At 51.2% G+C, this 23,950-nt stretch overlaps 1 protein-coding gene across 1 annotated transcript; it reads right to left on the minus strand.

The window, feature by feature from the left end:
- Nucleotides 1-281: 281 nt before the first annotated feature.
- Nucleotides 282-14,894, minus strand: LOC147736735 (uncharacterized). The gene is made up of 2 exons (XM_086953449.1): nt 14,797-14,894; nt 282-4,382 (listed from the first exon to the last, which is right to left on the minus strand). Exon 2 carries the CDS (start codon nt 3,754-3,756, stop codon nt 1,093-1,095), a length of 2,664 nt encoding a protein of 887 aa, XP_086809575.1. The 5' UTR covers nt 3,757-4,382; nt 14,797-14,894; the 3' UTR covers nt 282-1,092.
- Between the last annotated feature and the right edge of the window lie 9,056 nt (nt 14,895-23,950).

Below are 23,950 nucleotides of genomic sequence, written 5' to 3' on the forward strand. Positions count from 1 at the left end.
AAAAGGCTCTTTCAGATCCCCCGGTTTTGGACCACCAGGAAAAGGCAGCCCCAAATAACTTTTTTACTCCTTCCACAATTTTTCCATGGTTAGCTACTGTTCTCCCCCACTCGTTCTTTGTTGCCCTGCTCTAACTACATAGATTGTAGTTTTGTCACAACTGAACTTTTCTCAGACTGCTAAAGAGAGGCCAAAAATAGGGCCTATAATGGACTGGCAGCCCAGCATGGTTTTATAATTTTAGAAAGTGGAGTACAGCATATATACAGAAAATAACTTCATTTCTTATAGCGCTCAACACCACAGTTTTATTCTTTAAGTACTGTAAATAGCAGGTATAATACTTTTCACTTTCTGGGCATCTTGCTCATCACCTATATCTACAGGAAATGCTGCTTGGGGTTAGGTCCAGTTATCTGAGCTCCTAAACTCGCACAGTGCCTTGTTTTCCAAACCAGGGTTGTGTTGAGTGGTGACCATGCTGGTCAGGGCCGGACTGAGAACAAACACGGCCCCTGGCTATGTGCTCGGCCGTCCCCCCCCCCGGAGGTTTGGGAGTGCGACCGAGCTCTTTGCCAGGGCCCCTTTTCAGCCGATTTTGTTACAGGGCCGGCCCCCAGGGGCTCAAAACCACCCCCCACCCTTGCGGCCCACCGGGTGGTTGCCCGGTGCCCGCAACGGCCAGTCCGGGCCTGGTGCTGGTGCGAGCTGTCATTTTCGGCAGTATTCTTTCATTTGTGCACTCGTTTTGAGACTGGTGTTGTTCTCATGTTCCATGAAGGTTAGTGAGTACAAGATGAACACATGCACCCCCTAGTGGTGACTCAAACTTAATGACAGATTAAACTCTTCCTACATTTACTATATGAAGATTGCTTCTCGCGGATATGTATTTGCTGGTGAATGAATAACGTTTTTACCCTGGGAAATTTCTCCCCACCCTCAGGACTTTTATCTGCTTCTTTTTATCCCCCTGGATGTATTCTTTCATGCGCATGCATGGATGAGGAGTCAGTAGATCTCTTTCTACGGTCACTACTTGTGCTGAGTTTCTCACTGGAGTTATTGTCTCCTGTTTGGTGTATTTATTTTTTATTCAGTTAAATTTAAGTTACTGCTGACATCAGTCCCGTGCCCAGTGCTCGGATGTGGCATATTTACTGTGTGTACCTTTTGGTGCATCTTTAAAATAGAGATTCTGCTATACGATTTCCCACAATCTGTGCATGCGTATCGTTTACCTATGTGTGTGTCAAGATGCCTCTTTAGTGTTGATGAGGCAGTGAAGATCTTTTCACACTCTGTACATGGGTATCGCTTCCCGCTGGGTTTTTCAGGTCGTCTCTTGATGGAGGATAAGCCACTGATGCTTTTATCACTTTCAGCAGGTTCGGAGTTTGTGTCCTGGTGTGGGACGAGGAGTGGAGATCTAGTGACATTTGTGCCATTATTGCTAGTTGGGGGTAGCGTCTCTTCTTCAACTGTCTTTTCCTGCTGATGTATTTGCAATGATTGTGGGATATTTAAAATATTTTCTTTTTCAATAGCGGGAGATAATTTCTCTTTTATTTCTATTTTCTGATCTGTGGCTGGAAATCTTTTAAAATATTTCCCCAATTCATTAAGCTTTGCTGAATTATCTCCAATATATGTCCGTTGGTATTTGTGTACCTTTTGGTGCATCTTTAAATTATAGACTCTGCTATATGATTTCCCACAATCTGTGCATGCGTATCGTTTCCCTATGTGTTGGTCAAGATGCCTCTTTAGTTTTGATGAGGCAGTGAAGCTCTTCTCACACTCCGTACATGGGTATCGTGTCTCGCTGGGTTTTTCAGGTCGTCTCTGGATGGAGGATAAGCCACTGATGCTTTTATCACTTTCAGCAGGTTCGGTGTTTGTGTCCTGGTGTGGGACGAGGAGTGGAGATCTAGTGACATTTGTGTCATTATTGCTAGTTGGGGGTGGCTTCTCTTCTTCAACTGCCTTTTCCTGCTGATGTATTTGCAATGATTGTGGGATATTTAAAATATTTTCTTTTTCAATAGCGGGAGATAATTTCTCTTTTATTTCTATTTTCTGATCTGTGGCTGGAAATCTTTTAAAATATTTCCCCAATTCATTAAACATTGCTGAATTATCTCCAATATATGTCCGTTGGTATTTGTGTACCTTTTGGTGCATCTTTAAATTACAGATTCTGCCATATGATTTCCCACAATCTGTGCATGCGTATCGTTTTCCTATGTGTTTGTCAAAGTGCCTCTTTAGTGTTGATGAGGCAGTGAAGCTCTTCTCACACTCCGTACATTGGTATCGTTTCCCGCTGGGTTTTTCAGGTCGTCTCTGGATGGAGGATAAGCCACTGATGCTTTTATCACTTTCAGCAGGTTCGGTGTTTGTGTCCTGGTGTGGGACGAGGAGTGGAGATCTAGTGACATTTGTGTCATTATTGCTAGTTGGGGGTGGCTTCTCTTCTTCAACTGTCTTTTCCTGCTGATGTATTTGCAATGACTGTGGGATATTTAAAGTATTTTCTTTTTCAATAGCGCAAGATAATTTCTCTTTTATTTCTATTTTCTGATCTGTGGCTGGAAATCTTTTAAAATATTTCCCCAATTCATTAAACATTGCTGAATTATCTCCAATATTTGTCCGTTGGTATTTGTGTACCTTTTGGTGCATCTTTAAATTACAGATTCTGCCATATGATTTCCCACAATCTGTGCATGCGTATCGTTTTCCTATGTGTTTGTCAAGGTGCCTCTTTAGTGTTGATGCGGCAGTGAAGCTCTTCTCACACTCCGTACATGGGTATCGTTTCCCGCTGGGTTTTTCAGGTCGTCTCTGGATGGAGGATAAGCCACTGATGCTTTTATCACTTTCAGCAGGTTCGGAGTTTGTGTCCTGGTGTGGGACAAGGAGTGGAGATCTAGTGACATTTGTGTCATTATTGCTAGTTGGGGGTGGCTTCTCTTCTTCAACTGTCTTTTCCTGCTGATGTATTTGCAATGATTGTGGAATATTTAAATTATTTTCTTTTTCAATAGCGGGAGATAATTTCTCTGTTATTTCTATTTTCTGATCTGTGGCTGGAAATCTTTTAAAATATTTCCCCAATTCATTAAACATTGCTGAATTATCTCCAATATATGTCCGTTGGTATTTGAGTAGCTCTGTTGGTCTGCAAAAACTTTTCCCATATTTAGCACAAATATATTCCATGGACTTCTTTTTATCTCTTGCTTTCTTCAGCTTTGGCCTGGTGTTGGCACACTGTCCACTTTCAGTTGATTTATCTTGTGTGTTTGCAGCAGATATTGGCTCGTTTTGCCTTTTGTCAAATTGTTCTGGGTCAAGAGATGGCACAGTTGTATTTTCATTGTTTTCTGAGAAAGGCACTTCTGTTTCGAGTCCTTCAGGGGAGTCGCTGGGCTTCTTTGGTTTCTGTTCAGTATATTCCTCCTGTGAGTTGTGAGTTTCACCCTCTAAGCTCATCCAGGTACAGTGCCTATCCTTCTGATGTTCTTGTAAACGGACTGGTGTCTCAACATTACCATCGGCTTTAACTGTTCCCTCTTCGTGCTTTAGAAAGTTTGGTGGAAGATCATCTTTCTTAATCTTGACACACTGTGTGGTTGCATCAGAACACTCTTCAGTGGCAGGTACAGCGCTGATGCTGCTGCAGGTACAGGGGTTCCAAACAACCCCACTCTCACCTCTACGAATACGAGCTGCTAACCAGAGTCGTTTCATCCTTTTCGATCCACAGGATATGCACACATGAAGATCAAGTGTATAAAAACTGCTTCTACAGGACTCTCAGTCGAAGGACGAGAAAGCAGAGGACAGCCAGGTCCTCGCACAAAAGTCCCTCAAACACGGGGGAGTAGTGCTTTTACCTGCACAGGCTGACCACCAGAATGCTCCGCCTGTCCCTGATCATAAAGAGGATGCAAATATTTTTAATGCTGGTAACGCTCAAAGGCCAAGAGACTCAATTATTTGTCAATTCACTGTAATCTCAGGACGTATCCTTCTCAATCTTCATAATCGAAGACATGGAAGAGAGTCTGTTATTGATAACCGCATTATACAAGTACCAAGTAACAGGTTGATGTTGGCCACCAGATTGTAACATTAGCGTTCTGGCTGTGAGTTTATTTTGTGTAGGCCAGCGACTAAAGAGCAGTCTTTCGCTCAAATTTTCACTTACAGTGGATCACACTTGTCGGCTTGTTGTGATCTTTTTTCTCCTTCTAGACTCATCTGTTTCTGAAAATGAAATGCTTTTCTCTCTTCTCATGGAAATATGAAGGTTCCAGTTTTTCAAATTCTTCTCTGCTTTTTATCATCTTGTTGTATTTGCATGGGTCTGCGCTCTGTTGGGTATAACGACATTTACAATTCACCATTAGTTAAGGTTTAATGCAGAACACTTTGCTAAAACAACTTCTCACATAATTCAATTTTATCATTCCACTTTTAAGCCCTTGAAAATTAGCAGACAAATATTTTATGCAAAACGTCTACTCGTTGTAGTGACAATTAAAAATAAACTAACAGTTCAAAGTAATCAAAAAATTAAATATTCCATGACACGTGAAGCATCACAATCATGTCAAACTTGCATTACGGACATCTCAAATATGTGGCCAACTGATCTTTCCTGCCACCAAAGTAATGCCCTGTATCTTATAACATGGGGATCCCCAGCCCTAGCCCTGTGTGGATAATATAATGTGCCCTGACTCATCAGGTATAACCCACACGTGTGATGTAATATACTACAGTTCTTCGATTTAAAGCCCACACTGGGTGGTATAATCTACCTTGGCTCCTCGGGTAAAGCCGACGCTGGGTCGTGCAATGCAACCCGACTCCTTGGGTAAAGCCCATGCTGAGTGGTGCAATGCAACCCGACTCCTCAGGTAAAGCCCACGCTGGGTGGTGCAATCCAACCCGACTCCACTGGTGAAGCCCAAGCTGGGTGGTGCCATGCACCCCGACTCATTGGGTAAAGCCCACGCTGGGTGGTGCCATGCACCCCGACTCATTGGGTAAAGCCCACGCTGGGTGGTGCCATGCACCCCGACTCATCGGGTAAAGCCCACGCTGGGTGGTGCCATGCAGCCCGACTCATCGGGTAAAGCCCACGCTGGGTGGTGCCATGCTGTGGTATAATGCGCCCGACACCACTGGTAAAGACCACGCGGGGTGGTGTAATGCACCCTGACTCCTCAGGTAAAACCCACGCAGGGTGGTGTAATGCACCCCGACTCCTCAGGTAAAGCCCATGCGGGGTGGTATAATGCACCGACTCCTCAGGTAAAGCCCATGCGGGGTGGTATAATCACCCCGACTCCTCAGGTAAAGCCCATGCGGGGTGGTATAATACACCCGACTCCTCAGGTAAAGCCCATGCGGGTTGGTATAAAGCACCCCAACTCCTCAGGTGAAGCCCATGCGGGGTGGTATAATGCACCCCGACTCCTCAGGTAAAGCCCATGCGGGGTGGTATAATGCACCCCGACTCCTCAGGTAAAGCCCATGCGGGGTGGTATAATGCACCCCGACTCCTCAGGTAAAGCCCATGCGGGGTGGTATAATCCACCCCGACTCCTCAGGTAAAACCCATGCTGGGTAGTGTAATGCACCCTGACTCCTCAGGCAAAGCCCATGCGGGGTGGTATAATGCATCCAGACTCCTCAGGTAAAACCCACGCGGGGTGGTATAATGCACCCCGACACCACTGGTAAAGACCATGCGCGGTGGTGTAATGCACCCTGACTCCTCAGGTAAAACCCACGCAGGGTGGAGCAATGCAACCCGACTCCTCCGGTAAAGCCCACAATGGGTGGTGCAATCCAACCCGACTCCACTGGTAAAGCCCACGCTGGGAGGTGCCATGCACCCCGACTCATTGGGTGAAGCCCACGCTGGGTGGTGCCATGCACCCTGACTCATCGGGTAAAGCCCACGCTGGGTGGTGCCATGCACCCTGACTCATCGGGTAAAGCCCACCATGGGTGGTGCCATGCACCCCGACTCATCGGGTAAAGCCCATGCTGGGTGGTGCAATGCAGCCCGACTCCTAGGGTAAAGCCCACGCTGGGTGGTGCCGTGCAGCCCAACTCCTCGGGTAAAGCCCATGCAGGGTGGTGCAATGCAGCCTGACTCCTCGGGTAAAGCCCATGCTGGGTGGTATAATGTGCCCTGACACCACTGGTAAAGACCACGCGGGGTGGTGTAATGCACCCTGACTCCTCAGGTAAAACCCACGCAGGGTGGTGTAATGCACCCTGACTCCTCAGGTAAAACCCATGCGGGGTGGTATAATGCACCCCGACTCCTCAGGTAAAATCCACGCGGGGTGGTATAATTAAACACTGGGCATAATACTAAGCTACTCTAACGGAGCATGCAAAGCTTGTGCTAATTCGCACTTCGCAAATTGCACGTAGTACAGTACAAAAACTGTGTTTAATCACGAAGCGTAGCAACTAAATCAACAACATCCTCAGATGCTTTGAAAAAGCAATTTTACATGCTTAAAAGCATATAACCAATTCACAAAAGTGAACTTCAACAATGAAAACATTAGGCAATGAGAGAGCTGATGATTTTGCCCCCCCCCCCAACCTAGGGGGAGGACCAAGCAGATGCCTTGAACTCAAAGAGCATTAACAAAAAGCACATTTTGTTGAACTTCAGTTGTGATCCAATCCTCTTAGGACCACCCCAAGGACAGTTATTGTCAAAAAAAACAATCCCAACCAAAGGCCCTGCAAAGCATTATGGGACGAGATTAGCAGTGGGCAGTGAATATTATAGCATCCAATATCAAAATAATTCTACAAAGAGCTGCAGTTCACCTAGTCGTTACTAGATGCCCCTCACGAGTCAAATGCAAAGTATTGAAATTATTCTTACATCAAGCTGCAGTTCCACTAGTCGTTACTAGATGTCAGTCACGAGCCAAATGCAAAACCATTGAAACCCTTTCATCAGGCATTTGCATTTGACTCGTGAGGGACATCTAGTAACCACCAGTTGAACTGCAGCTCTTTACCTGGTTGAAGCCATGTCATTTGTATAGCGCATCATGCCACCGTAAGGCCGGAACGTAGGGTGCAGTACTGTTAAAGCAGCGGCCGCTCATGGCTGTGGTTCACTGTGAGAGCTGTAACGCCTCTCCTGTGGGGCCAAGACAGCCTCCCCCTGAAGCAGCTAACCAGCAACATTGACTGAGGTCAATAAATATGTGAACAACCGGACTGATGCCTGACTTGCGGCTGGTCGACTTGTAGCTGCCCAGTCTGTGCCCCAATTTACTGAGAAATAGCCTCTGCCGGTGCCCCTACCTGCGTCATGACAGATGCCAGCACCATTTAATGGAAAGAACAAGCAGTGCTGAGACCCCTCTGACACCTCCAGCATGCCCCACTCGTAAGTAGGGTTGCTGCAATTTCAAAAGAAATGCCTGTCATTTGTTTATATAGTTTTAAGGCTCAAGCGTGCAATGGAAAGTTATAAAAAGTAGTTGTTATAGGGTTTATTCATTTTTACGATGACCTTTCTGTCTTTCTTTACTCTAATTAGCCACTTATCATTAACTTGCTAACTCCAAACCATACTACTATCTGCTTGTTGCTTTTAAAGTATGTACTGATTAGGAGGAAAAATACTGGCTTTATGTGCTTTTTACAATTTTTGTATTGACCAGATCAAGTAAAATATTGGTGACATCAGTAAAATAACAGCCAGGCAACAGTCAAGGTAAGTGGCCAGCGCGAGAGGAAATATCTGGGAACTGATGCAGTAATAACAAAGACAATTATCAAAGTGGGAGAAGTGTGAATTTGCAGACTGAGCAGCATCTGGGTCAGGCCTGGCTGGAGCTTGTGTGTGTGTGTGTGTGTGTGTGTGTGTGTGTGTGGGGGGAGGGGGGGGGTGGAAGTTATAAATGAGATGACATGTGTCTTTCAAAAGGGCCAAGAACATTCGTGATATGGTTGTCCACTCCTATTTGGAACCAGCAAGCCAACCCTCCATTACCACCTTCTGGAACCTACCTACTTTAGTAGGGCACCACAGATGTGGCACATGCATCGCATGTGAGACAACCATCCAAACAAAAAGTTTCCAACACGGACAACGTACATTTCACCTCAAACATTACACCAACTGTAACACATTTACGTTGTCAGATGTCCCTGCAATTTACTATATGTTGGCCAGACCAAACAAAAGATTAAAGCAAGAATCTCTTCACACAGAAGTAGACTAAGATGCAAGGTGACAGGGGCCCCCCTAGTGGACCATTGGCAACGAAGTGGCCGTCAAGTCAGTGACCTGAGGTGGTTAGTTGTCGAAAAAGTAATGCTCAGTAGGCGGGGTGGTAATTTATTGACCATACTAAATACACGAGAAGCTAAATGGATGTCACTTTTGGACACCATTAAAAATGGGCTTAATGAATTAGATAGTAGCTTGTCTCAACTAGCAGCACTTGGCTGACTTTTCTGTAGCATTCACATCTGACTATGAACTGTACTATTGTCGAACTTGTCACTCGGTTTCACTCTCCTGTGTGAGAAGTGCCCGAATATGATCTGTTCACTTTTTATCTTACAGGTTACCATGTTACCAACCAGTTGTTGTCTATTCCAAAGACCGTACATATTTAAATCCGTCTACAATCTCTTGTTTTGAGTATTGCACGGACTGTAATCTTTAATATGCACTTGATGGAATAGTATGGGTATTTGAAATTGACAAGAGTACCGTTTTTCGCGATTTTTGATTTACTCTATACTACACTGTTTTTATTCACCCATATTTCTGACAATAGCAAGTTGCTTCTAATACGGGTTTCAAAACGCTCTATAACACATTGGTTCATATATATAACAATCTTGGTCCCCGGTCGAGTGAAGTATTTCTTCACTTTTCCCGACATGAGGGACACGTGGCCTAACCTCCCAAAACTCCGCGTAGTGACAGCGTCACTCCGCCTCCGTCCCCGCCATCTCGCTGGACGGCGTCTTTCGAGTTAAACCAACTGTGAGTCTCTCCCCCTTTTTTCCACCATGCTCAAAACGGATGAACTGGAAATAGAACTCCATTCATGCGGGATTATGGCTTACAGACCCGTTTTTTCTCTCCCTTTAGCGACTGTTTTCGAGGCATGTCGAACTGTTTGCCGACTTGGGATCTAGTAAGTCCTTTTTCCTTTTCCTTGGCTTCTACAAACACGGCTGAAAACTGAATCCGCTAATGGAATCTGTTTTCCCATTTTTGATTGATATCCCTTACTGCAGTGACCGAGTCAAGACATATTGAGCTGTCCTGCCTCTCTGATCCTGTGCTCCTTGACATTCAGGATCAAGTAAGTGGTTTTGTTGACATCTGTGACCCTTTGGCTGTATACTCACGAGTTAGCCCTTCCCTTGATTCTTCCAATAATTGTCTCCCATAGCACCGCCTGTAACCCTCCACGTACAGCGCTGCTGCGGTGCCTGGCCAATTCGTATCAATTTAGTAAGTTTGTGGCCTCTTCCTGTTTTAATGTCTACTTTTCGAAATCCTTCCTTCTAATTCCAATAGTGTCATTTATCTCTGCCCATAGCGACCTTTCCACACACCGGGCTCCGTTTTCAAGTGATACAAGATATCCGGGTGTACCCCGTGGCTTTGTATTCATTTAAAGCCCCCTTTGGCTCCATATCAAGGTGAGCATCGTATCTATACCTCAGGTGGTAGTCGGTGACCTATCACCAATTTACCTAGTCCTACCACTATTACTGTCAGAATGAATGCTTGTGCACAACGCCCTGAACAGTTGGATTCATAGTCTATAATGGTAAGGTGTCTTGTCCACCTTCCCCCCCCCGCCCCCTTTTTAACTGAAACCAGAGCAATACCTCAGATGGCCATGTCTGACTTTACGAATATAATTTTCTGCCTTTGAATTCCTCTGTAGTTTGCGAGTTGGGTTTCGCGGCGGATATTCCCCTACGATTGAGTGGGATACCCGAGTTCCTACAGCAGAGCACCTTGAGGCCTGCTGTCCATGGTAAATGTGTTCATTGACACCCTTTGACGCCGTTGGTACGACGTCTTTAACTTATCTGTAACAATGTTCTTGTACCCGTTTTTTCGAATATCTAAACTCCTCCCTCCCTCTTTAAATTCCAGATCCTGCCCCTTCCTTCACTTCCCCGTTTTTGTCCTGATGAAGACCCCATCTAAGGACTTTAATTGACCTACAACACAGGGGTCGAAACGTCGACGGCTTTGTGGTTCTCCGACATCCGGTCTTCTGTCCTTGACATTTCTATTGATGTGGTTCACACCGGCGAATGTCTTTTTGATAAATGTATTGATCTTCCTCTCCAATTTTGGATGTCATATTTGAAATATTTGATTGTCATATGTCCACATTGTGATTGGTCTGACTCAAAATGACTATCACTTTTCTGTAATTCCTTTTAAGAGCACCCCCCTTTTCTTTTTCCTTCCTCCCTTCCTCTTGGGGCTTTCTTACGTTTGTTGATTGCATTCTAATATTTGTTCTCATTTGATGTGTCCAGTTTTGCTAAATAAATTGCAACACTGTTAAAAAGTAACTCTTCAAAATGTGGAAGTATTTTCATTTCTAATAAACCTCATACTATAATTCCTTCCTTACGGGGACCCCCTGTTTCTCATGTACCACATGTGTGTTTGAGGGCGGCTCAGAGGGTCACCTCAATGACACCAAGGACTTCAGTGTCCAGACCTCAGCTGCTGCCCCTTGTGAACTGTAACTGGATTTTGCCTTTTGAACTCTAAACACTTTGCATGCTGGGAATAGTAGTTTTCTCTTTTATGCATACAACTCCCTGCATTCAAAGCTCACCCAGGTATAGAAACAAAGCAGCTTTGCGCTCTATGTGGCCTCTCGCTTCAGGGCTCTGCAGCAGCTTCAAGGTGCTTTAAAGCTCCTCGTGATCGCTCCATAGGATGTGACGCCTCACACCTCCGCCCCGTGGACTGGATTGGTTAGTATAATTGGTGAGACGGTGTCACTCTGAGTGTCACTCATTGGGCGTTGAATGTCACTCTGAGTGTCACGCATGAGCCATCCGAGGCCTTGGCGGCTGTGACGCGCTGCGGCCCCTCGGATGTGCACCGTTTGCTCCTCATGTATTTTGTTTGCTCACATTTGTCACTTTTACCTCATGTAACTTATCGTCTGCGTTTGTAATTTGTTCACTTGTAATGTTCTCTTGTATCAGTTCTGTTCAGTAGCGGTGGGTGACATTTGAAAATGGTGGGGCGCAATGTGATTTGCATACCGCACCGTAGCGAGCGTGCGCAGCGCGCGAGCCCGAACCCCAAAATTTTGAAAAAAAAGACAAATCGTGCATTTTCAAGCAAATTTGAGAAAGCAGGAAGGTTAATAAAGCAATTGTGAAAGTGCAGTTATTACATTATTCTCTATGTTCTCGTAGTAAACTCTCCTAATTGGACTACTTAGGCTCTCGCTCTCTCCCCTCTCTATCTACGTCCCTTTTCTATCCCGTCTCCTCCTTCACTCTTCCCTAAGGTCTATTTCCCTCTCTCTCAGCACGTTCTACTTCTCTCCTGCTTGCCCTGCTCTTCCCCTCTCTCTCAGCAAGTCCCTCTTCTCTCGTACCTCTTCCTTCTCTCCCCACACGCTCACCCCTTCTCTCTCTCTCTCCACTTCTCATCCTCACTAGTCCCCTCTTTCACTTTTTTCTTACTCTTTTTGCCTCTCTCTCTCTTTGCACTTCCATCTTCACTATGGCTCGTTCTTCTCACCCCCCTCTGTCTCTGCACGTCTCTTCTCTCCTGTGCCTTCCTTCTTTCTCCCACTCCTCTCTCTATCTGTTGCTGCACTTCTCATTCTTTCCACCCTCTTCCTTCTCTCTCCCCTCTCGCTCTGCACTTCCCTCCTTCATAATCTCAACCCCGTTCTTTATCTCTCCCCTTCTCGCATCCTCTTCAGCTTTATCCTATTGACTCTTGTACTCTAGCCAGCTTAAACATCTCATTATTGTACCACCTTTTTTTTCATTTTATCAGTGTTTGCAGTTCCATTCTTCTCTCTGTCGACCTAAATGCATGCACGCATGCCTGTCTTCCTTCCTTTCTTTCCTTCCTTTCTTTCTTTTCCTTCCTCTCTTTCTTTTTTCCCCAGGTCTGGTTAGGTGCACACACTCTTTATCTAGCTAAATTGTTCCCTCTGCATTCCCATTATCAGGGTTTCCTTGTCCTTTCTTCTTAGCTACGATTACAGTCTAGGTATGCCCCACGGTGTTCTGTGCACTGTAACTTGCTCACGCCGGCAAAAATGTGCACATGGATATGCAGCCTGATGCAAACTGGTATTGATGTGCATAGTCATATGCGCTAAACAAGCGAATTACCTACAAACGACGGGAGGTAGTCAAACCAGCCTTTATCAGTTCAATGTCTTTGTTTTGTTACAAAATATTTTTTACAAAGTGGGTGCACATGAACGAGGGACCAGCCACCATAGACCCTCTGTCAGTCAAACATATTGGTCAAAGAAATTATAAAATATTTCTCAGCACTCCAAATCAAGCGACCACTGCAATATTACTTCACGCATAATGTGAATCAATCTCCATAATAAACGCAAAGACAGCGTAGACAACCCAAACTAGTTAGGCGCCTGCAGCTCAGAGATCTGCGCTGCCCTCCAGCTGTGTCTAATAAACCTCCCAGAGGACACGTTAGGTCTTTCCACAAACGGGATCACAGAAAGCCAAAGCTGTCCTAACAGGTGCACATAAATACAAAACTGCTCTCTAGTTTGCCACGGTGACGGTTTCTATGAACAAATCAGGGAGGGAGAAAATGGAGTAAGTAAAAAACAGACCGAAAACTGCACATTCGACGGCGGTATGTGGCATGACGTCGCCTTAAGCACATGGGTGGCTCCAATTAGGCCAGGCTGCAGTGAGTTTCTGACTGTTGGTATGTTTGGTGTTCGGAGTGTCCCTCAGGTCCCGTCCAACATGGCTAACAGAAGTCCGCTAATTAAAATGAAACGCTGAAAAGAAACAGTCGAGCGGGTTATGAAATGCGAACCCTCAAATGCAAGGGAGACAAACAAAAAAGCAGCACATCTTGGAAGAACCTGGCAAACGAAGCACTAGCGTGAACACAGCATTTTATCGAAGTCAGAATGTATTACATTGACATGTGAAGCGCGGCATCAGCGGTTGTTTTACGGCGGTAAATGATTTGTCTAACAACATTTCTTTGATATATGCATGAAATGTAAAATAGGGGAGATCGAGTGAGTGACATGATTTACATTTCGTCACTGAGTAATTCACCTTGCCACCAACTTCCTCACACACATTTCCTGTAGAAAGTTGGCCGTGTAGTCTCTGAGTAAAATACTGGGCTGATAATAATGAGTTTCCATGGCTGAGTTTGGCGCATAGGGGAGACTTGCCCTACGGTGTTGTTGGCTGTGCTCGAGCAGCTAGCTCTGTGGTTGGGTGCCAGGCGGGGAACTTTCACGTGGCGTTACCATACTGGGTCTGTATTGATTCAACCAATCGGTTATTATTGTGACCCCATATAACGCGAACCTTACCTAATGGTGTCAGGTGCTGTGATAACTGGAAAGCGTGGTCACGACGTATGGGACCGGTCTATCTATCCCCAAGTCCCGACACCTCTCGTCCTCCCTGAGATTCACTCTCTTTCGCCTCGAGGGCCGCGGCTTCCTGTTCAGAGAGAGTGAGAGTGCGCGGCATCCAATGATGGATGCCGCGAGGCTGACCAGCCAATCCTGGAGCTGTATGCAGCGCCAGGATTGGCTAGGGGGTCACTTTGCTGCTCGCCCTGTCGCCCTTTGGAAACCCGGGCTGTGGCAGGCGAGCAAGCACCCCTGGGTCCTGCTGGGAACTTACAGTGCGCATGTGGAGAAGTGTGGCTCAGGGGTTAGAGGCGGCAGACCCGGAAGCTGAGATCGGCCCTGGACCAGGGTTCAATTCCCCGCCTCGGCGGGTCTTGGGCTCAAAAATTCCACGGACTCGATAATTCTCGCTCCGGTGCCTTCTCAACTCACGGGTTCACACTCTGCGACTCTGGGCAATAGCTTGCTTAATCTCCACAACGGCCCCTCGCGGCGGGATGCCTGGCTTTCACCTTGTGGATACCCTGCCGGGGTTATCTCAAAGGGGAATACCAGGACGGGTTCCCTAAGCAAGCGCCGGGAAACCCTTTGTGGGTAGCTGTGCGCTATATAAGCTCAAATACATTTACAAATACATTTACATGCTTGAGAAAGTTGAAAACTTTCCCAAGCATGCGCACTGTAAGTTACCCAGCGGCGGCCTGCTGCGGCCTGAGTGTGTGGACTGTCACTCAGGCTGATTCCTGATGGTAGTTTACTTGTCTTTACACAATTATTGTTAGATCCGGCGGCCGCGATGCGGGGCCATTGTGGCTGGTGGGGCTACGCCCCTACGCCCCAATGGACGCACCGCTGCTGGAGCCTCTGACGGCTTCGGGTAAAGTCCGCGCGAGAGAAAAACGCATCAATAAAATAAATTTACAAAAATAAACGAGGAGGATGAGTGTCCCCTCAGTTACACCCCCCCCCCTTTCCTCCCTCCCTCCCTCCCTCGTATAAAGCACTCAAACGCCGGGGGGCGGGGCCGCGTCAGTGGGGAGGGGGCGGGGCCGCGTCAGTGGGGAGGGGGGGGCGGGGGCAGCACCGGCGGGAATGGGGAATAACTCACAGTGCGGAGGCGCGGCTCCTTTGTCCCGTCCGTGCCGGACGCTGCCGAGACCGGAAGCAGCACAGACGTCACGCGAGGTGCCATAAACCGGAAGCTGTAGCGGGTCACGTGTGCAGAGCCGGGAACCGGAAATGGTGAGTGCGTCACTCATAGGATCCTTCCCCTCCGTCACGGCTCCAGGCCCCGCAGTGTCCCCCTCAGGCGCGTCACATCCGGTTCTCACCTGACGGGCCCCGAGGCCCTCGTCTGTGCGCTAAATGAAACCGAAACCAAGAGTGGGAGCCGCGTGAGGCCCTCCACGGGGGGGAGGGGGGATGGGGCAGAGCTGTATCCGGTGTACTATCGATAGCCTCGCCCCATCTGTTTGTACACCCCCCCTTACGTCACGGCTCCTCCGCACATGCGCAGACTGCCCCTGTCACCGAAGTATTTTCACATTAATGAGCCTGAAACACTCAAAAGGTCAAAAATACTTTCACTCTCGGAATTTTGTTATACACCAGAAATCCACCTCCTGCACGTCATGTGAGAGAGGCACGATGTGGCGTACAGGCCCGAGCTGCCGTCTCGGCGTCGGGTCACAGACCCCGTGATTCTGTCTACACAAGTGAAGGGGTCCTTGTGTAAAGTAAGTGGGACTCATACAAAGCGCTCCGATACAGTCTGCTCGAGTTCGATTACATAAAACTGCAACAACCAGTGCCCCCCCCCAGGAAATGAGGCAGAGCAGGGATCCCAACCGAAAGAAACAAAGCAAAAACATCCAGTTGAACACATCTCTTATTTATACAAAATAGAGAATCTGGAGGAGAGGCTTCGGGTCCAGAATCCAAGGAGAGAGAACAATCCGGGAGGAAACCAGGGCCCTGCCTACTGCACGGCGACTCACCCACTCCCTGCACTGTCACTCCCTGTGCTTTCACTCACTCCCTGCGCTGTCACTCACTCCCTGCGCTGTCACTCGCTCCCTGCGCTGTCACCCACTATCTGCACTGACACCCACTCCCTGCACTGTCACCCACTCCCTGCACAGACACTCACTCCCTGCACTGTCACTCACTCCCTGCACTGTCACTCACTCCCTGCACTGACACCCACTCCCTGCACTGACACCCACTCCCTGCACTGTCACTCACTCCCTGCACTGTCACTCACTCCCTGCGCTTTCACTCACTCCCTGCGCTTTCACTCACTCCCTGCGCTGCCACTCACTCCCTGCACAGAAACTCACTCCCTGCACTGTCACTCACTCCCTGCACTGTCACTCACTCCCTGCGCTGTCACTCACTCCATGCGCTGTCACTCCCTGTGCTTTCACTCACTCCCTGCGCTGTCACTCACTCCCTGCGCTGTCACTCGCTCCTTGCGCTGTCACCCACTATCTGCACTGTCACTCACTCCCTGCACTGACACTCACTCCCTGCACTGACACCCACTCCCTGCACTGACACCCACTCCCTGCACTGTCACTCACTCCCTGCACTGCCACTCACTCCCTGCGCTTTCACTCACTATCTGTACTGACACTCACTCCCTGCACTGACACTCACTCCCTGCACTGACACCCACTCCCTGCACTGACACCCACTCCCTGCACTGTCACCCACTCCCTGCACTGTCACTCCCTGTGCTTTCACTCACTCCCTGCACTGACACTCACTCCCTGCGCTGACACCCACTCCCTGCACTGACACCCACTCTCTGCACTGTCACTCACTCCCTGCACTGACACTCACTCCCTGCATTGTCACTCACTCCCTGCACTGTCACTCACTCCCTGCACTGTCACTCACTCCCTGCGCTGTCACTCACTCCCTGCACTGTCATCCACTCCCTGTGCTTTCACTCACTCCCTGCGCTTTCACTCACTCCCTGCACTGTCACTCACTCCCTGCACTGTCACTCACTCCCTGCACTGTCACTCACTCCCTGCACTGACACTCACTCCCTGCAGTGTCACTCACTCCCTGCACTGCCACTCACTCCCTGCGCTGTCACGCACTGTCATCCACTCCCTGTGCTTTCACTCACTCCCTGCGCTTTCACTCACTCCCTGCGCTTTCACTCACTCCCTGCACTGTCACTCACTCCCTGCACTGTCACCCACTCTCTGCACTGTCACCCTCTCTCTGCACTGTCACCCACTCTCTACACTGACACTCACTCTCTGCACTGACACTCACTCCCTGCACTGACACCCACTCCCTGCACTGACACTCACTCCCTGCACTGTCACTCTCTCCCTGCACTGACACCCACTCCCTGCACTGACACCCACTCCCTGCACTGACACCCACTCCCTGCACTGACACCCACTCTTTGCACTGACACTCACTCCCTGCACTGACACCCACTCCCTGCACTGTCACTCACTCCCTGCACTGATGCCCACTCCCTGCACTGTCACTCACTCCCTGCACTGTCACTCACTCCCTGCACTGTCACCCACTCTCTGCACTGTCACTCACTCCCTGCACTGTCACCCACTCTCTGCACTGACACCCACTCTCTGCACTGACACCCACTCCCTGCACTGTCACTCACTCCCTGCACTGACACCCACTCCCTGCACTGACACCCACTCCCTGCACTGACACCCACTCCCTGCACTGACACCCACTCCCTGCACTGACACCCACTCTCTGCACTGACACCCACTCTCTGCACTGACACCCACTCCCTGCACTGTCACTCACTCCCTGCACTGTCACCCACTCTCTGCACTGACACCCACTCCCTGCACTGACACCCACTCCCTGCACTGACACCCACTCCCTGCACTGACACCCACTCCCTGCACTGTCACCCACTCCCTGCACTGTCACCCACTCCCTGCACTGTCACCCACTCCCTGCACTGTCACCCACTCCCTGCACTGACACCTACTCCCTGCACTGTCACCCACTCTCTGCACTGTCATCCACTCCCTGCACTGTCACCCACTCCCTGCACTGTCACCCACTCCCTGCACTGTCACCCACTCCCTGCACTGTCACCCACTCCCTGCACTGTCACCCACTCCCTGCACTGTCACCCACTCCCTGTGCTTTCACTCACTCCCTGTGCTTTCACTCACTCCCTGCGCTGTCACTCACTCCCTGCACTGTCACTCACTCCCTGCACTGTCACCCACTCCCTGCACTGTCACCCACTCCCTGCACTGTCACCCACTCCCTGTGCTTTCACTCACTCCCTGTGCTTTCACTCACTCCCTGCACTGACACCCACTCCCTGCACTGACACCCACTCCCTGCACTGTCACCCACTCCCTGCACAGACACTCACTCTCTGCACTGTCATTCACTCCCTGCACTGACACTCACTCCCTGCACTGACACCCACTCTCTGCACTGTCACCCACTCCCTGCACTGTCACCCACTCCCTGCACTGTCATCCACCCCCTGCACTGTCATCCACTCCCTGCACTGTCATCCACTCCCTGCACTGTCACCCACTCCCTGCACTGTCACCCACTCCCTGCACTGTCACTCACTCCCTGCACTGACGCCCACTCCCTGCACTGTCACTCACTCCCTGCACTGTCACTCACTCCCTGCACTGTCACCCACTCTCTGCACTGTCACCCACTCTCTGCACTGTCACCCACTCTCTGCACTGACACTCACTCCCTGCACTGACACCCACTCCCCGCACAGTCACCCACTCCCTGCACTGACACCAACTCCCTGCACTGACACCCACTCTCTGCCCTGCCACCCACTCTCTGCACTGTCACCCACTCCCTGCACTGACACCCACTCCCTGCACTGACACCCACTCTCTGCACTGTCACCCACTCCCTGCACTGACACCTACTCCCTGCACTGTCACCCACTCTCTGCACTGTCACTCACTCCCTGCACTGTCACTCACTCCCTGCACTGTCACCCACTCCCTGCACTGTCACCCACTCCCTGCACTGTCACCCACTCCCTGCACTGTCACCCACTCCCTGCACTGTCACCCACTCCCTGCGCTGTCACTCACTCCCTGCACTGTCACTCACTCCCTGCACTGACACCCACTCCCTGCACTGTCACCCACTCCCTGCACAGACACTCACTCTCTGCACTGTCATTCACTCCCTGCACTGACACTCACTCCCTGCACTGACACCCACTCTCTGCACTGTCACACACTCTCTGCACTGTCACCCACTCCCTGCACTGTCATCCACTCCCTGCACTGTCATCCACTCCCTGCACTGTCATCCACTCCCTGCACTGTCACCCACTCCCTGCACTGTCACTCACTCCCTGCACTGACGCCCACTCCCTGCACTGTCACTCACTCCCTGCACTGTCACTCACTCCCTGCACTGTCACCCACTCTCTGCACTGTCACCCACTCTCTGCACTGTCACCCACTCTCTGCACTGACACTCACTCCCTGCACTGACACCCACTGCCTGCACAGTCACTCACTCCCTGCACTGACGCCCACTCCCTGCACTGTCACTCACTCCCTGCACTGTCACTCACTCCCTGCACTGTCACCCACTCCCTGCCCTGCCATTCACTTCCTGCACTGTCACTCACTCTCTGCACTGTCACCCACTCTCTGCACTGTCACCCACTCTCTGCACTGACACTCAGTCCCTGCACTGACACCCACTCCCTGCACTGTCGCTCACTCCCTGCACTGACGCCCACTCCCTGCACTGTCACTCACTCCCTGCACTGTCACCCACTCTGTGCACTGTCACCCACTCCCTGTGCTTTCACTCACTCTCTGCACTGACACCCACTCTCCGCACTGACACTGACTCCCTGCACTGACACCCACTCCCTGTGCTTTCACTCACTCCCTGCGCTGTCACTCACTCCCTACGCTGTCACTCACTCCTTACGCTGTCACTCACTCCCTGCACTGACACTCACTCCCTGCATTGTCACTCACTCCCTGCACTGACACTCCCTGCCTGCACTGTCATCCGCCCCCTGTGCTTTCACTCACTCCCTGCGCTGTCACCCACTCTCTGCACTGTCACCCACTCCCTGCACTGACACCTACTCCCTGCACTGTCACCCACTCTCTGCACTGTCACTCACTCCCTGCACTGTCACCCACTCCCTGCACTGTCACCCACTCCCTGCACTGTCACCCACTCCCTGCACTGTCACCCACTCCCTGCACTGTCACCCACTCCCTGTGCTTTCACTCACTCCCTGCGCTGTCACTCACTCCCTTCACTGACACCCACTCCCTGCACTGACACCCACTCCCTGCACTGTCACCCACTCCCTGCACAGACACTCACTCTCTGCACTGTCATTCACTCCCTGCACTGACACTCACTCCCTGCACTGACACCCACTCTCTGCACTGACACTCACTCTCTGCACTGTCACCCACTCCCTGCACTGTCACCCACTCCCTGCACTGTCATCCACTCCCTGCACTGTCATCCACTCCCTGCACTGTCACCCACTCCCTGCACTGTCACCCACTCCCTGCACTGTCACTCACTCCCTGCACTGTCACCCACTCTCTGCACTGTCACCCACTCTCTGCACTGACACCCACTCTCTGCACTGACACTCACTCCCTGCACAGTCACTCACTCCCTGCACTGACGCCCACTCCCTGCACTGTCACTCACTCCCTGCACTGTCACTCACTCCCTGCACTGACGCCCACTCCCTGCACTGTCACTCACTCCCTGCACTGTCACTCACTCCCTGCACTGTCACCCACTCTCTGCACTGTCACCCACTCTCTGCACTGACACCCACTCTCTGCACTGACACTCACTCCCTGCACAGTCACTCACTCCCTGCACTGACGCCCACTCCCTGCACTGTCACTCACTCCCTGCACTGTCACTCACTCCCTGCACTGTCACTCACTCCCTGCACTGTCACCCACTCCCTGCACTGTCACTCACTCCCTGCACTGTCACCCACTCCCTGCCCTGCCATTCACTCCCTGCACTGTCACTCACTCTCTGCACTGTCACCCACTCTCTGCACTGACACTCAGTCCCTGCACTGACACTCAGTCCCTGCACTGACACCCACTCCCTGCACTGACACCCACTCCCTGCACTGTCGCTCACTCCCTGCACTGACGCCCACTCCCTGCACTGTCACTCACCCCCTGCACTGTCACCCACTCTGTGCACTGTCACCCACTCCCTGTGCTTTCACTCACTCTCTGCACTGACACCCACTCTCCGCACTGACACTCACTCCCTGCACTGACACCCACTCCCTGTGCTTTCACTCACTCCCTGCGCTGTCACTCACTCCCTACGCTGTCACTCACTCCCTACGCTGTCACTCACTCCCTGCACTGACACTCACTCCCTGCATTGTCACTCACTCCCTGCACTGTCACCCACTCCCTGCACTGTCACTCACTCACTCCCTGCACTGACACTCACTCCCTGCATTGTCACTCACTCCCTGCACTGTCACTCACTCCCTGCGCTGTCACTCACTCCCTGCACTGTCATCCACTCCCTGTGCTTTCACTCACTCCACTCCCTGCGCTGTCACTCCCTGCACTGTCACTCACTCCCTGCACTGTCACTCACTCCCTGCACTGTCACCCACTCTCTGCACTGTCACCCTCTCTCTGCACTGTCACCCACTCTCTGCACTGACACTCACTCTCTGCACTGACACTCACTCCCTGCACTGACACCCACTCCCTGCACTGACGCTCACTCCCTGCACTGTCACTCTCTCCCTGCACTACCACCCACTCCCTGCACTGACACTCACTCCCTGCATTGTCACTCACTCCCTGCACTGCCACTCACTCCCTGCGCTGTCACTCACTCCCTGCACTGTCATCCACTCCCTGTGCTTTCACTCACTCCCTGCGCTTTCACTCACTCCCTGCGCTGTCACTCACTCCCTGCACTGTCACTCACTCCCTGCACTGTCACCCACTCTCTGCACTGTCACCCACTCTCTACACTGACACCCACTCTCTGCACTGACACTCACTCCCTGCACTGACACCCACTCCATGCACTGACACTCACTCCCTGCACTGTCACTCTCTCCCTGCACTGACACCCACTCCCTGCACTGACACCCACTCCCTGCACTGACACCCACTCTCTGCACTGACACTCACTCCCTGCACTGACACCCACTCCCTGCACTGTCACTCACTCCCTGCACTGACACCCACTCTCTGCACTGTCACCCACTCCCTGCGCTGTCATCCACTCCCTGCACTGTCACTCACTCCCTGCGCTGTCACTCACTCCCTGCACTGACACCCACTCCCTGCACTGTCACCCACTCCCTGCACAGACACTCACTCTCTGCACTGTCATTCACTCCCTGCACTGACACTCACTCTCTGCACTGTCATTCACTCCCTGCACTGACACTCACTCCCTGCACTGACACTCACTCCCTGCACTGATACTCACTCCCTGCACTGACACCCACTCTCTGCACTGTCACCCACTCCCTGCACTGTCATCCACTCCCTGCACTGTCACTCACTCCCTGCGCTGTCACTCACTCCCTGCACTGACACCCACTCCCTGCACTGTCACCCACTCCCTGCACAGACACTCACTCTCTGCACTGTCATTCACTCCCTGCACTGACACTCACTCCCTGCACTGACACTCACTCCCTGCACTGACACTCACTCCCTGCACTGACACCCACTCTCTGCACTGTCACCCACTCCCTGCACTGTCATCCACTCCCTGCACTGTCACTCACTCCCTGCACTGTCACTCACTCCCTGCACTGACACCCACTCCCTGCACTGTCATCCACTCCCTGCACTGTCACCCACTCCCTGCACTGTCACCCACTCCCTGCACTGTCACTCACTCCCTGCACTGTCACCCACTCTCTGCACTGTCACCCACTCTCTGCACTGACACCCACTCTCTGCACTGACACTCACTCCCTGCACAGTCACTCACTCCCTGCACTGACGCCCACTCCCTGCACTGTCACTCACTCCCTGCACTGTCACTCACTCCCTGCACTGACGCCCACTCCCTGCACTGTCACTCACTCCCTGCACTGTCACTCACTCCCTGCACTGTCACCCACTCTCTGCACTGTCACCCACTCTCTGCACTGACACCCACTCTCTGCACTGACACTCACTCCCTGCACAGTCACTCACTCCCTGCACTGACGCCCACTCCCTGCACTGTCACTCACTCCCTGCACTGTCACTCACTCCCTGCACTGTCACTCACTCCCTGCACTGTCACCCACTCCCTGCACTGTCACTCACTCCCTGCACTGTCACCCACTCCCTGCCCTGCCATTCACTCCCTGCACTGTCACTCACTCTCTGCACTGTCACCCACTCTCTGCACTGACACTCAGTCCCTGCACTGACACTCAGTCCCTGCACTGACACCCACTCCCTGCACTGACACCCACTCCCTGCACTGTCGCTCACTCCCTGCACTGACGCCCACTCCCTGCACTGTCACTCACTCCCTGCACTGTCACCCACTCTGTGCACTGTCACCCACTCCCTGTGCTTTCACTCACTCTCTGCACTGACACCCACTCTCCGCACTGACACTCACTCCCTGCACTGACACCCACTCCCTGTGCTTTCACTCACTCCCTGCGCTGTCACTCACTCCCTACGCTGTCACTCACTCCCTACGCTGTCACTCACTCCCTGCACTGACACTCACTCCCTGCATTGTCACTCACTCCCTGCACTGTCACCCACTCCCTGCACTGTCACTCACTCACTCCCTGCACTGACACTCACTCCCTGCATTGTCACTCACTCCCTGCACTGTCACTCACTCCCTGCGCTGTCACTCACTCCCTGCACTGTCATCCACTCCCTGTGCTTTCACTCACTCCACTCCCTGCGCTGTCACTCCCTGCACTGTCACTCACTCCCTGCACTGTCACTCACTCCCTGCACTGTCACCCACTCTCTGCACTGTCACCCTCTCTCTGCACTGTCACCCACTCTCTGCACTGACACTCACTCTCTGCACTGACACTCACTCCCTGCACTGACACCCACTCCCTGCACTGACGCTCACTCCCTGCACTGTCACTCTCTCCCTGCACTACCACCCACTCCCTGCACTGACACTCACTCCCTGCATTGTCACTCACTCCCTGCACTGCCACTCACTCCCTGCGCTGTCACTCACTCCCTGCACTGTCATCCACTCCCTGT

The sequence above is a fragment of the Lissotriton vulgaris genome, chromosome 1_2, assembly GCF_964263255.1.
Source record: "Lissotriton vulgaris chromosome 1_2, aLisVul1.2, whole genome shotgun sequence".
Lineage (NCBI taxonomy): Eukaryota > Metazoa > Chordata > Amphibia > Caudata > Salamandridae > Lissotriton > Lissotriton vulgaris.

Bases quoted from the DNA above. Each gene is read 5' to 3' on its own strand.
- LOC147736735 (XM_086953449.1), bottom strand. From the start codon at position 3,756: ATGAAACGACTCTGGTTAGCAGCTCGTATTCGTAGAGGTGAGAGTGGG.